At 38.5% G+C, this 15,696-nt stretch overlaps 1 protein-coding gene across 1 annotated transcript in view; it reads right to left on the bottom strand.

The window, feature by feature from the left end:
• Positions 1–6,558: 6,558 nt before the first annotated feature.
• Positions 6,559–15,696, bottom strand: part of PKP1 (plakophilin 1) — a 54,806-nt gene continuing 45,668 nt past the window's right edge. The window contains exons 11-14 of the mRNA XM_070745702.1: positions 14,378–14,564; positions 12,617–12,701; positions 11,547–11,643; positions 6,559–10,384 (exon numbers count right to left, since the gene is read on the bottom strand). Coding sequence (XP_070601803.1) covers positions 11,572–11,643; positions 12,617–12,701; positions 14,378–14,564 — 344 coding nt within the window. The 3' untranslated portion in view covers positions 6,559–10,384; positions 11,547–11,571. The remainder of the gene's footprint in view (positions 10,385–11,546; positions 11,644–12,616; positions 12,702–14,377; positions 14,565–15,696) is intronic.

The raw sequence follows: 15,696 nt of genomic DNA, 5'->3' as shown, positions 1-15,696 counted from the left end.
CAGCTCCTCCACCTGGGTGCTCTGCGGCCCACCAAAATTTTCTTACAGACCACAAGTGGCCTGCAGGCCACCAGTTACTGACCTCTGGTTTAAAACTATAGTTTAACAAGCTTTAAGAGGTTATTTTTATATTATCATCACCATATTATTTTAGCACATGAATGTGTAACATGTGGCCCTGCCATGGATCCATCTCCAGACCCATCTCCAGATCTGAGTTCAGAAGAGGAGGATGAGTTTGAGTCTGCAGAGGAAAGCTGAGGAGCCAAGTAATGGTCAGTAGTGATGGGCGAACTGAACCTGCACAATTCAGGTCTGTACCGAATTTTGCGGTGTTCGGTATGCCGAACATGAACCCAAAATTTTTTGAAACTTCGGGCAAGGTTCGGGGTCGCGTTCGGTGTTCGGAGGTTGCTAAGGACGCCAAGGTGATCACTTCCTGGATTCCATGGAATCGAGGAAGTGATCACCTTGGCATCCTTAGCAACCTGCCGGTGCCCTCAAGGCTCCGCCCCCAAAATCTCTTCGTGGGAGGGATTCCCCAGCTCCTTCAAAGGGAGGTCTTCATGTAAAAATAAACATTGTTATTTTTACAAAAAAGGACGCCGCAACGGTGCTACAAGAAAAGGGCGGTCCTTTCACGTAAAAATAAACATGTTTATTTTTACGTGAAAGGACCGCCCTTTGCTTGCAGCACCGCTGCGGTGTCCTTTTTTGTAAAAATAACAATGTTTATTTTTATGTGAAAGGACACCGTAGTGGCGCTGCAAGCAAAGGGCGGTCCTTTCAGCTACCAATGAGGAAGAGGAGGTGACGTTCTCACCTCCTCCTAATCCAAGGACATACAGAGCATAGAGACAGGCACAACACAAGTCAGCTAGACTGCTCATGAGGAAGCAACCTCACCTCTCATGAAGGACTGCAACAACATTGCCTACTTAATCCCAGCCTGAAGAGTTGGAGCAACATTCCAGGTTCTGTGCCTGGTGTACTTTTCCTATGCATCCTGACTGTTTGAATCATGAACTGCTTTCCTGGACTTTGTGCATGCCCATTGGACTTGGTAGCCCAATGACTCTTGCCATGCTGAGCTTGGAATCTGGACCTGTACAAGGGGGTGCTTCTGAGACCCATTTGAATAAACAGCTGTAGCCTCTTGCTGTAGGCGCATGTATGTGAGGGGAGCAGGGAAGTACAAGTCCACAAGATCATGAATTCTGGTTTTCATCAGTGTGCACAGCAATAATAATGGGAGTCACCATTAACATCTGGAATTTCACATATTGTCCATACTTAGTGCACTGGGAAAAGATTAAAACTTCCATGTTTAGTGCTTAAATCAGTTAATAATATCTCATTATCTGGAGGAAGAATTAACGCTCAATTGCCATAGAAGAAAGTATTCCTCTTTTAAAGCATAGCATTTTTATTTAGCTTGGTGATATAAAAAGTAAAGAGGAAAAAATGAGTATTTGTATATTTGTGTATTCAATGAGACCATGAGTCTACTGTAAGTTTGATTATTTTGGTAAATCCTACTTTCTGATTTTATGTCTTCCTGTATATGATGTAAATATATTCTCACCTTGGATGAGCACATGTCATTTTGTTACTTGAGCCAAGGATCATTGGCCTGGTGAATGAATAGAATATCAACACTAATAACACTGGGCTTTCTTCTATGGATGGTAGAGGGGAATACAGTGAATGCACCATTCAGACAGAATCCAAGGCACTACAGTTTTAGCAACTTCCATCCCCCCCCACACATGAATCTAGGACAACTCATCATTGCCAACTTGGTGCAGCCATCCTGCCATGGCCAAGTCACCAATTTGCCATGGGACAACTTGCTACAGAATAAACCAAGTGGGATAGCTCAGTGGAATAAATGTTATCCAATATGTTTTTTTTCAAGAGACATAGAGTTAAATTAATAGAGCATGAAAAATTACCGATATGGATAACCGCAAATTATTTATTATGTAGAGCAGTGGTCCCCAAACTACGGCCCGGGGGCCGGATGCGGCCCGCTGAGGCAATTTATCCGGCCCGTGGCAGCTCACGAGATTTTATCAATAGATATTATAAGCTCCCAAATCTCCTGTCAACTCACCACGATCTGCTGCTGAGCGAGGAGGCGGTACAGAGGCAAGGGGCGGGGAGGATAGGAGTAAGATAGAGAGAGAGGGAGAGAGAGAAAGAGGGAGAGATACAAAGAGGGAGAGAGAAAGAGAATGAGTGAGAGAAAGAAAGAGGGAGAAAGAGAGAGGGACAGAGAAAGAAAGAGAAAGAGGGAGAAATAGAGAGGAAGAGAGAAAGGGGGATAGATGGAAAGAGAGAGAGAGAAAAGAGAAAAATGAGAAAATGATGGAGAGGAAACGAGGGAGAGGAAAATGAAACAAATGAGAGAGAAGGAAGAGAGAAATGGAGAGGAAGGAGGGAAGGAAGGAGAAATGGAGGGAGTTTGTTGATTTAAGTTTAAATTTACTTGTTAATAAAGAAGTATAAATTACTTTATTACTTAATTATTTAATTACTTCTTTATTTTAAATATTGAATTTGTTCCCATTTTGTTTTTTACTTTAAATAAGATTTATGCAGTGTGCATAGGGATTTGTTCATAGTTTTTTTTTATAGTCCGGCCCTCCAACAGTCTGAGGGACAGTAAACTGGCCCCCTGTGTAAAAAGTTTGGGGACCCCTGATGTAGAGTTATATATAAAGCACAATAAGGAAAGGAAGAGACAGCAAGGCATCTCTCTAATTTTTTAAAACTTGTATGTATTGGTGTTTTCTTTTCTTTTGCATTATGTACTGAATTTATATTGCTTAATAAAATCTTTTAAAAAAATAAAAATTAGAAAAATTAGAAAATAAAGAGTACTATATCAATTTAAAAAATGTTATCCACCACTGTTCCTTCTACATTATTTCCATTTTAGTCAATGGAAATAATATCAAAGAAACAGTGATGGATCACTTTTATTTTATTGCGTTATCCCACAGCAAGTTGGCCATAGCAAGTTGGCCTCAGGGAAATGACCATGGTGAGATGGCGGTAGTGAGCTAGCAAGTTGTCCTATTTTGCTCTCTCTCTCTTTCTCACACACACACACACTGAAGTGAGCAAACAAATCTCACTGCTAAATTGTAGGGCTAACTTACCTTGTAATACAGTATCTTCTAAAAAACAATACCTATAGTTTTATATGTGGGTAGGTAGATGATATAATCTGTGACAGCAAAGAAGATGAAAATCAATTCTGTTTTATTTTATTTTCTGCAGGGCAGTGAACTGGTTAGCTAAGGCTTTTATTGTTTGTCTTACTACAAGATTCTGATATTTTAAAAAAAGAATATATTTAATTGTTCGATTTTTATAGATGCCCATCTCAACAAGTGACTCTGAACAGTGTATATCATAGAACATTAAAACAAATTTAAAACAATTAGAACAATATGAAATAAATATATATATGGAACCAGGTACACAGATGTTTATAGAGCTAGGAAACAGGACTCTAACAGACACACAAAAATTGCCTGACACTCTTTCTTACATTCATACACATTAAAATTATGACTATCTTCTGGGATTTGTATTGTCACAAAATGCATGCAGCCACAGATTCCAAGCTTTGATGTAGCATCAATCCAATTATCCCTCCTGTCCTTGGAGTGAAACCAGACTCAATCTACAGCAAATGCAGGGCAGCTGATAGGAATGGTAAACTCTTCATGTTATGCAATAATCTATATTTACATATATATCTATTTTCCTTGTCGTGTCTCCACAAGCAACTGTTGTCTGTAAGCCAGTTTGGTAAGAAAAATAAGAAATATTTCCAAAAGATGCTATCACAGCAGTTTCTTATCACTGCATATCTAAAGTCCTGATACCACTCCCTATCCAAATGTATGTACACAATTAATATTTACAATTCTTTCAATCCAGGGCATTCCCCTCCCCGAGTAGTACGGTGTCACACAAGAAACAGCTTCGGATAATGTTTGAATGTATCCAAAAGAAGAGACAAAGTTGGATTTAAGCCTTTAGTCTATGGAAAATGAATACCTTCTGGTGAGAGGTTGATCCAGCATACAACCAGTATTAGTGTCAGTGCCCCAAATAGCATCTGAGAAATAAATCAAATTCCAGTCCAATTCTCTCATCCAAGGTTCGATTTATTAGCAGAGCCATGTTAGTCACACCATTGCCATTCCGATACTAACTTCCTTCCAGTACCCCACCCGGGTTAAGGTTCATCCCACATCCCCACAATCACAAGTTCATCATGAGGACCAGTCCGAGTGCGGGGATTTCACTGACTTTCTCTTTACTTCAGTTAATGCAGAACAAAAGATGACCTTGGACTCTAAGAAAGGAATTTGTTGTGGCTAGTAACTTTCTCTCTCATGCAACTAACCCCTCCCAGTTCCCCTAATGCTATTCTACTGTGGCAGGCCAAAGTCTCTAACTCCTCATGATGGCTTCGGCCTGACAATTAGATTCTTGAAATAAAAAGCAGTGGTAAGGAGATCACATAGGAACTCACAAAATTTGCAGATGACACCCATATTGGGGGCACTGCCAGCCCTTTGGAAGATAGACTCAAGATTTAGAAGGATCTTGATCTCAGGTGTCAGTATGCTGGCCAAGCAATCTTGGAAACAAGGTTACTTGCTGCAAGTTTTAATGAGGCTGCAGTCCGGCACGACCAAGGTTTAAACAGAAACAAAATCATCGCTGAGAGCTATCACCTCCTACACTGTAAATAGCTCCTCATTAACATAGGCCCACCCAGGGCACAACCCACCTCCGTAGCTAAATAATAGGCTGCTTATGAGCCATTATGAAAGGAATGGTGGTGATCACAGCGAAATCTCCCCCAGAGCTTGTCACTTACTGACTGCCATCCAACATTTGGTCTATCTCATAGTGAACATCGCTACTAGGTCCTGGCGGGCTGGTGGCATTCTAATATGCATGTCCTCTATGGGCTTGAGCAAACTACTTTGGAAAACAGGGTGGATATGGCCTAGCATGTGAGGCAATCATAGCTCCACCAATACTAGATTTATCACTTGTACAATGGGGCCCAAGGGATTTGGGGCCTATGTTTTTGCAAGCTACTTTCAATGGTAGATACTTGGTTGATAGATATACTTTCCCTCACACCTGAAAAGGTTTGTGAGGGGCCTGGGATTTGTACGTCTGGGCTTTTTTATGCCTTGCCAGCTTTGGTCAAGGCTGTCTTCACTGTGCCCCATATTTTCTGTATGAAAAACATCGACTCATTGAGCCGGCAAGGGAAGGAAGATGCTTCTATGCATGCATAGAAGTTTCCCAGAGGGGTGGAGCCTCCCACCACTGGTTCTTAAAACTGGGCCAAACTAGGAGCAACCCACTGCTGATTTGGGGTAATGCATTGTGCTAAACCTTGTTTGGTTTAGTCATAGTTTAAAACATAGATGGGCAATCTGTGGCCCAGAAATTCATACTGACTCTCTCAACCCCAAAGTATCTACAAAGTATAATTAATCTGTAATATTTAAATTAATCAAAAAGGAAGACATTACATGCATAGATAATACTGTTATTGATTTTTTATTGAGTAACATTAATCCAAATAAAGCTTATTCCTGGACTCACCTCCTTCTTTATGGTAGCCCCATCAATTTTTCTAGAGTGCAGCCTCTAGAATGCTATTCTAAAACCAAAAGTGGGCCTTGGTTTGAAAATTGCTGTGAACCAGCATTATTAGGTAAGCATCTAACTGGCTGGATTTGCAGAACATGTTCATCCATAAACCATGGTTTGCAATCCATATGGTTCGATACACTTAATGTGCTACGTCAAAAACTGATACGATATATTATAGCAAGAAACATAGGCAATTGGATGAAACCAGCAATGAAATCATATATTTCAAGATGAACTATCATTTTCTGGGCACAAACTTGATAATCGTCAATAAAATTCCTTCATAAACTAAACTAATGAGTTGGGATGCAATGTGTAGTCTGTTATCTTCATGCCATCACTTAAATTTTTCTTAACAGAATCAGCAGCATGAATGTCACTGATTTAGTAGCTCACTTAGGTTAGATAGTCAACAGCATCCTGGCTTGAACAGAAGAAAAGATGGAGTAGAATTTCATCAAAAAACTTAGGATTTATCTCCAAATTCAAAATATGGACGTACCCTGCTGTAGAGATTTAGTTAATTTTTTTACAAAATATTAAGTAAGGCAAACCTGCTGAACAAATTACTTTGATAAATCTGAACTGGATTGATTTAATATAAGAAATTAGGATAATTGTTAATGGTGGTAGAAAATTATGTGGATATTTCTTGTAAAATGTTCTTCTGATGAAAGGACCAAATAATTGTTCCTCATTTGTTCACTGACTTTGCAGATAACATTGTATTTTAATAAATATTGGATGTTGTTCATATTAAATGAAATTTTAAACAAAATATTACATACCCAAACTGTTTTATATCTATATATTTCATAGCAGAAGTAAGAAACAGTCAAAGTGAAAAACAAAGAGACTTTCAGTACTTTATTAACTTTAGATGTTCCAATGAAGCAAATACACATATAGTACAGGAAAAACAACAACTGTAGTATGGGATTCTTGCTTATATATTACAGCTTTGCATAGATGTTAGAAAAAGGACCGCAAATATTACAAATAAAAATAATGCTAGCAAATATTTTGTTTGTGTACACAAGTCTTCTGAAATGATGCACTGGACATTCAATACCTCATTTTATTGGCTTTTTATGAGGCTTAAAACAAAGCAAGCCCTGTTGAGAAAAATAGGTGCTTTTTCTATGCTGAAACTATAACAACTAATTTATTTACAATTAGCCAAATCCTATGCCATTACTACTTCTTACATTTGGCTTTTATGCAGCCAGACCAAAGGTTAGGCTTGGTCTATCTCCATCAACAATTTTGCCCAATCACAAATTACACATAGAGCAGATTTATGTTTGCAACTGCATACATGAAGTGGGAAAAAGACTGAATAGTATGAATAAAATAAAACTTTTGATATAATGGTTTCCATGTATCAAGCCCCTTCTTCATACTCTTCAAACTCATTTCACTATAAGTTTCAGAATTATTTAAGCCATCATAGAAAGTTGTCCTAAATATTGCAGTGGGTGATGTAGCACTTCTTATCATATGCATAGAAGTAGCAAAGGATACTTGATAGTTCCTGCTAATTTCATCATTTGACTAAAAGAATCAAAGGCTGCTATTAATTTAAAGTTGCAAACCAATTTTAGATCCCTAGATTATTCTTAATTGTTGTTAGGGTTTCTAAATAATGCTATTTAGAACCTTGTTGACCAATCTGATGTGTGGATACCTAATTTTATTTTCATGTATAGGAAATTGCCAGGAGGCCTATTATTAGTTCATTGGCACGAAGTGCTGTCATTCCTTACCAAAACCAGCATTGCCACAAACATGTTCTAGGACTCTTCACTGTGCTTTGAGACAACCTTCAGCACCAACATTTAAATTTCCCAGGATGTGCTAAAACTGTGATGGCGAACCTTTTCAGTACTGAGTGCCCAAACTGGAATGCGCTATAGCCACAGAAACTCGACCAGATGGCTGGTGCACATGCTGTCTTCTGGTTTCTAGCACACCAGCTGGTCTTCGTGTGTACACCGGAACTCTGGAAACTAGAAGACCAGCTGGCTGGCGCATATGTGTGAGTTGGTCACCTGATCTAATGGTTTCCGAGGCTCTGGCACACACAAAGATCATCTGGCGATGGTGCACGTGCCCACAGAGAGCGTTCTGTGCACCACTTCTGGCAGGCGTGGATTGGTTCACCGTCACGGTGCTAGAACAACATATATGATATTTGGGTAGTTCTTATTTCAAGACGTATCGTTGAATTAATATTCACTCCATGGCCCCTAAGGAACAATTTTATCCTGGGTCTCTAAATTTGGTGCTGGTTGTTTGTATCAATGTAACTAATTACTATTGATTGATCTCTTTAAAACTGAATACAGTCAATACAGGTATCTGCTGTCAAGAGATTTAACTGATTATTTCAAATTGCCAGGTAAATTCTCCCATCCTTCATCTTTGCAGTTCCAAAGCACCATTACTTCTCCATTTTTATACCCATTTTAGTCTCTTTTCTCTCAGGTTAGCAGCCTTCTCCTCACCTGATCTTCCTTTCCAAAACTTCATCACCAGCTTTCTATTCAGACTATGTTTCTTTAGCTTTTTAAAATTTGGACAAAGTTCACTTTTCTAATAACTCATCCTGTATTGTTCAGGAGAACTCCTTTCTCCTCCAAAGGGGCTTTTCTAGAAGTGACTTGGCAGAAATGCCCTGGGTGTATTTAACTTTATTTTCTTGAGTTAAATTTCCCTGAATTCCAATATCCTTTTCAGTTTTTTAAAAAAAGTTGCATTGATAAGGAAAATTATTGTAGGCTGAATTGTGGAAAATCCTAAGAAATAAAAGAAAATTGTATACGGAGAAATTACAGAATCTGCTATCTTAAAACCCAGTGTTGATGACTGTGAGTTCAATAGTTTTGAAAAGAAATAAATCAGTTCATGGATATAACATATAGAAGGCTATGAACATCAGCTATGAACAATAGCTTATGTGTTATTTTGAGTTTCACAGTATTTTTATATATCAACAGCTGAAGAGCATTTATAAAATGGCAGTCTTGGGTTCATGTCCCAATTGTAGGGTTCTACTCAATATCTGATAGGCCAGTATGAGAATAGCAAACTAAGATAGGCAGGGCTCCATTAATATTTTTACATTCTGAATAAAGTTTTTTAACAACAAGGCATGGGACAATAACATCATATCACTGGATTATGCATTATCTCTTTATCTCTTACACAGAATGTTTTCATGAAGATGAAAGACTGAAATATTGTTTGGAAAACGTAGAACATTCTTAATGGTTGGATTATTAAAAACTAAAAGAAATGCAACCATTTTCCTTCCATATCCATTGTTCATTGGTCAAGATGAACCAACGGAAATATTGCAATGTAACAAAATCATGTCCATTTGTCTAATAACCTATTAAAACATAATTTCATTAGGCTTCCATTTAAGACACTGAAACGATAAGATCACCTCTCTTATCTTTTTTCTGAGTTTATACTCTTGGCAGGCACATTCAGCTGATAATTTTTTAAAAAGCAAAGATACATTTTTTTGTGAGACACACTATCTGAGAGTTATACAGAAATCTGTAGTTATGGATAAATGTAGTAATGTATCTTAAGAGTTCCAGCCCCCCCCCCCCCCCCAAAAAAAAAACCCTGTAGAAGGAACTCTGTTCATATATAGTACAAAAACAAAGATTAAGAAACTCTTCAGGAAAAACTCCTGTTATGTGAATTTGCTTCTTGACATCTAAATGATCTACAGAGAAAAAGCCTAGAAATAACCGAGAAATATGAAAGCAAAGCAGAGAAATGAATGGAAACAGAAGGAACCCATGAAAACAAAATTTGGACAGGCTTCCTCTATCTGGTATTCTCTAGTTTGGGGGTTATACTTCTTGAAATTATGGGGGTTGTAATGACAATACTAGGAGGGAATGGAAATTCAGCAATAGAAAGGAATAATATATCACTAAGTATATGTATAATGGCTATTAAAAATGAAACAAACATGTCAGATGTTATTAATTTTACAGAAATTAGTTAAAATGGGAGTGAATAACAATGCTATCTGATATTCACTAGTAAGATATATTGCCAGACTTATGGCTGTACAAAAATGGCCTTAGGATGCCAGTCTATAGGCATTTATCCCACTGAACTCTATGGGAAATATTCCCAAGTGATCCAAGGGCCCCCATCATTCAAAGCAGCTTTACTGACCTTGGATGATGAGAATGGTCATCCAGCATTATCTAGAGATCCAAAATTAGGAATCTGTCTACCCAAATGGCATCTAAAAATGTACACGCTTATAAAAAAAACTCCATGCTTTTTTAATGAATTAAGCTTCAGTTAGGCACTATTTCCCTAGCATTTCCTAATACGTATATTAACTTGACATTGGTTAGGGAAGTGGATGTCTCAATTGTTATGTATGTCATTCAAAATGATAAATCCCAATTTTTGGTAAATTGGCTTATACATAAGACTAATAACCAGCCTCCCAACTTAACAAAAGAGAAAAATATATTTAAAATATTCATTTCAACATTTTAAGATACTTATATCCGACAATACAATTTTCATCCCTAATTTTACAACTTAGTTAAACTTTCAAAATACTGTACGTCTTTTAACATCCTAACTAATTCCTTGAGGATTGAAGACTCCAGACAGGAACCAGTTACATGCTCTGGAAAACAAAAAAAGGGAAATCTTTTCAAATATAATCATTTCAAAGCTCCCCAACTCCCACACCGATTGCTTGAGAGCTGATATCTCCTTTTAATGCACCCTAGAACACCTTGGAGGTAAAGATCAATGGAACAATTTCCATTTTATCCTCTAGCTCTTGTCTTAGACATTGAAAGTAAGAATTCTATTTTTCTCATTCTTTTGCCCATTAGAGCAATGGATGATATCTTGATTGGGTAGGATTTTTGGCTATATTTTTCTCTTCTTTTGATGTTGGATGACTGTGAAATTATTTAAGAATTTTAATAGAGAGGATGATTACTGGGGGATTAAATCACATATTCTGCTTCATTTTCCATTGCAGGACATTTCATTCTGTATAATTTTGGGAGTACTAGTATATATTAATAAACAATAATGAAATATTACAGTCTCTGTCTTATTAAATGGTTTGAGAAAGACTTAATGTGGAAATCAGTCAAACAAGAGAAACAAAAAGTCCTTGGGAGGCTTCAAAAAGAACATGCCAAACCTTTAGTGCCACTCTCTCACAAGAGTCTCTTTGGCAGCGAGATAAGTAGGGACCCAGCCCTGGCTTAAGGGCTGCATCAGGTTTTGTGTGGCATGCCAGGAGTTGTCAGGGAGAATTTGGGGAAGCACTGTCAGAATTTTTTAGGGATTATATGAGTGCTTTAAGCAATTGAAGGCTTAAAGTATCTACTTTGCCCTTTAAATCTCCCCAGTTTGGGCCTACTCACTATAAGAACTCTAAGAGTTACAAAAATAATGCTGCTAAGTACAGGTGTCCTCACGTTATGGCCATAATGGAGTCTTCTCATCGTGGTTGTAACACGTAACCATTGTACCCAATTTTACGCCTTTTTTGTGACAGTTATAATGCAACCTCAGTGGTTGTTAAGTAAATACCATCTGGTATTTACCAATGGTTTGTTAAGGGGCATGGTTTCCACATTCTGGTATACATAATCCATGTCCTCTGTACCAATATTGTACTAACCAAATTTAAAATCAGTTCCTTTTCAGAGAACTGATATCTATCACTTGAAATTGTTCCTATATTGCTATAGTTATGGTTTAAACTGTAGGCAAATGTGACTTTTTTCTAACTTTGAAAAACCAGATATGCACTAATCATTTACCTGCAATCCAAATATGCAAAGTCTCTTAGAATCTGGAAGACAAAGTCCTTAAAGTGCTTCCTGTTAAAGATCCCATCATATTCTTGTCATATCCTTGCTGAAGAATGAGCCATGGAAGGAAGGCAAAGAACAGATAAAATCAAGAGAAGAAGACTTTTTCTTAATCATATTAAATACTTCTTAATCAAATTAAATACTTAGATGTATCTTTCGTGTGGTGCATTGAAAAGGGCCCTCTACAAACACTTTTTCAAATCACTTGTTACATTCAAAGGAAACCTGAGGTTGAACCAAAGACTTTACTATGCTATACTGTTCAAAAAAAATAAAGGGAACACTCAAATAACACATCCTAAATCTGAATGAATGAAATATTCTCATTGAATATTTCATTTGCACAACTATTCCATTTGCACAACAGCATATGAATCAGTGTTGCTTCCTAAGTGGACAGTTTGATTTCACAGAAGTTCGATTTACTTGAAGTTATATTCTGTTTTTTAAGTGTTCCCTTTATTTTTTTGGAGCAGTGTCTATAGATCATATATAAATATTCAAGCAGCTTGTGAAATTTCAAAGTACATCAAAGAACTGTACTTCTGCAATTATTTTTTACCATATTATACTTTTGTAACTATAGTTTTTTAAAAAATGCTTATTTTTATCTTTTCCCATGGAAATAAGACTACATGTATTTCTGAAGCAGTTATTTATTCATGGACCTGCAAATGAAAGCTACTATTTACTTATCATTCTTCTTCTGTTCCCTCTCTCCCTCCCATTACATCCCATTACATCCCATTACATCTCCAGAGAAAAGAGCTAAATTCTTAGCTATCTAGAAAATGTGTTACACTTACTACAACCAAACAAATGGTGAATTTTGAGGCTGCATTAAATCTTGACATCTTAGACAAAAAAAACATAATTCTGCACATTAAAAATCCCAGTTTTCCTACTTTCAGAAACAGTCTTCTAATTTATCTTTTATTATTTCTCACAGTGAACATCACATAGTAACCCTATGTATTGAAGTGCATGGTATGTTGGACACCATTTTGAAATTTTACCTGTTTTAGTACAGATTGAAGTTCCCTGTTTGACCAAATATCAGATAGCAGCATTCGAGCTGCTTCCGCTGCTTTGGGATAAGATCTGTAATTAAAAAAAAGCAGAGCTATAATACACACTAACAAACAGATATCTCTCTCTCCCTCTCTCTCGCCCTCTCCTTCTCCTATCTAAAATATACGATGCATTTTCAGGATTTAATGTTTTCAAAATTATTGAGGTATGTGCAGTGGTGGGCTACTAGCCGGAACGCTAAATTGCGTTCACCGCTGCAGTTCCTAAGTTCTTGCGGGGCGAAGGCGATTTTGCTGCTGTACCTGTGGAGGGAGAAAAATCACACAAGGAGTTTCAGGTGCACCCATGTTTTGGCGAGGTATTTTTGCTCCCGCGTATGCTGAAACATGGGCGCACCTGCAGCTCCGTGCGCGATTTGCTGCCTCCACAGGTGCAGCAGCAAAATTGCGCTGGCTCCACAAGAACTTACAAGCCGCGGCAGTGAGCACAATTAAGCGTTCCAGCTCGTAGCCCACCGTTGGGTATGTGTAATTAGCTGGCAGATACAAATGCCAGTTAAGATCTGCGCAGAGACCTGAAAGGGAGTATGTATGGGGGATATTTTTAAAATGTTGGGGGAATCATCTTCTGTCAATGAAGGTTGATTTATAAGATATAAGTACTGTACTTCATTTCATGCAGTTGTTAAGAATATCAACACTCTTAATCATATAATATCAATTCTCATTATGACCAGAACTCAACCCTATAGCCATTGCATTGTCCTTGCAGTCATGTAATTGTGATTCAAGTGTTTGTCAACTGTCATACATTTACAACTGTTGAACATCCCTGATGGCCATTTGCAACCTTCCCACCTGGCTAACTCCAACACTTCGCAGTCTGCATTGGCTGCCGATCAGTTTCTGCTCACAATTCAAAGTGTTGGTTATGACCTATAAAGCCCTTCATGGCATCGGACCAGGATAACTGCGAGACCGCCTTCTGCCACATGAATTCCAGCGACCGCTTAGGTCTCACAGAGTTGGCCTTCTCCGGGTCCCATCGACTAAACAATGTCATCTGGTGGGACCCAGGGGAAGAGCCTTCTCTGTGGTGGATCTGACCCTCTGGAACCAGCTCGCCCCAGAGATCAGAATTGCCCCCACCCTCCTTGCCTTTTGTAAACTTCTTAAAACCCACCTCTGCCGTCAGGCATGGGGGAATTGAAACATCTTCCCCTTGCCCATGTAGCTTTTGTGTATGATTCGATTGTGTGTTGTTTTTTATATATTGGGGTTTCTTTTTTGGACTTTTTAATCTAAAACTGTAACCTAGATTTTTAAATATTAGATTTGTTACTATGTATATTGTGAGCCGCCCCGAGTCTGCGGAGAGGGGCGGCATATAAATCCAATAAATCTAAATCAAATGACAAGCAAAGTCAAGAGGAAGCTGGCAGGGAAGATGGTTAAATTGGTTAACAGTCAAATAATGCCTCGCTTAACAAATGCACCACTGATAAATTTTCTGGTCTATCTTGTGGATGTAGTTGCATAGCTATAGTCAGTCTCATTATGTGAGAAGATGGTACAGACAAGGCTATTCAATCAGTCCTGTAGTATGTAGAATATATAGCATTTATTGATTAAAATGTTATATAGACAAAAACCATACAATAAGTGTAAAATTCTTCTAAGTCACACTATATGTCAACATTGCATAGTATCATTGTCGTGTGCCCTCAGTTGCCTATTATTACTCACCCATTTCGGCACAGGCCTACTACGTTATTTATCAAATTGCCAGTCAAGTAGGGCTTGGCCATGTGTGGGTTGTACATGATTAAGTTCCTCACGGCATAGCAAGCTGATGTCATAATGTCTCCATAGTTGCTAGAACCTGGAGCCTGGAGGGCTAGAAGGCGGGTCACATCTGGAAGCACCTGGTGAGCTAAAGAGGCAGGAAGAGGCCATCTTTAAATCAAGAATGGAATAAAACTCACTCAAAAAAGCTTCCCAGGCTAAGACTAGGAGAAAAAATATCCACCCTCAAATAGTTATGAAGAGAGTCTAGCTTTTCTGAATGTAAAATTGTAATAATAAAAAGGACTATCAGCATTGGGTGATAATGAAATTTGTGTAGTTTTCCTGATAAAATATATCTAGCCCATAAAAAATGAAGTAACATTATGTGAAAAGTAACACAGCCCTGAAGTATCAGTCAGTCAGTCTTAATAGAATAGAATACAATTGGAAAGGAGTTGGAAAGGACCTTGGATGTCTTCTATTCCAACCCCCAACATCTTCTTAAAAACTTCCAGTGTCGAAGCATTCACAATTTCTGGTGGCAAGTTGTTCTATTAATTAATTGTTCTGTCAGGAAATTTATCCTTAGTTTTAAGCTGTCCTACTATCAGGTGTTTTGGAAAATAGCTTGACTCCCTGTTCCTTATGGCATCCCCTGAGATATTGGAGCCCCTGAGATCTTCCCTCATTTGTGTTTCCTTTTCACAACTCATTTAATCTGGAACCCCATAATACTGATGAATAAATGATAGAGCAACAATTAAAATCGAAAACAGGCAGAAGCGGGCTACCAACTCCAGCCCTACTGGAACGCGCGGGGAACGCACACCTGCACGGCATGTGATTTGGCTTCTGTGCATGCGCAGAAGACAAATCTTGTGCAAAAACACGTGTGCATGCAATTTCTCGATTTATTTTGTTTCTGCGCATGCGCAGAAGCAAAATGCCCCCAAAATTGGAGAGAATAGCTGTCGGTCACGAGTAACTGGCAAAACAAGGTAAGAGCTGCTGGCAGGGGCTGCCAGCTCCTATCTGCCCACCATGCAGCCAGCCCCTACCATGCCACCAGCCCCCACCCCATTGCCCCCCACCTTACTGTCCCCTGGTGCCTGCCCACTCCGCCATGAGTGTCAGCTCCATATGCTCGCTCCTCCACTGAGCCGCGGCTCTTAGTTTCTCTTCTGCAATCTCCTGGTCGATAGGCCATGGTGCAGGGAACAGGCAGGGTGACCCTGAGCTCTGTGCTCTCCCACGTGTGCTGAGAGATGCCTGTGGTG

The sequence above is a fragment of the Erythrolamprus reginae genome, chromosome 3 (assembly GCF_031021105.1).
Source record: "Erythrolamprus reginae isolate rEryReg1 chromosome 3, rEryReg1.hap1, whole genome shotgun sequence".
Taxonomy (NCBI): Eukaryota; Metazoa; Chordata; class Lepidosauria; order Squamata; family Dipsadidae; genus Erythrolamprus; species Erythrolamprus reginae.
The sequence above is the reverse complement of the archived record's forward strand: the minus strand, read 5'-3'. Positions and strand labels throughout refer to the sequence as shown.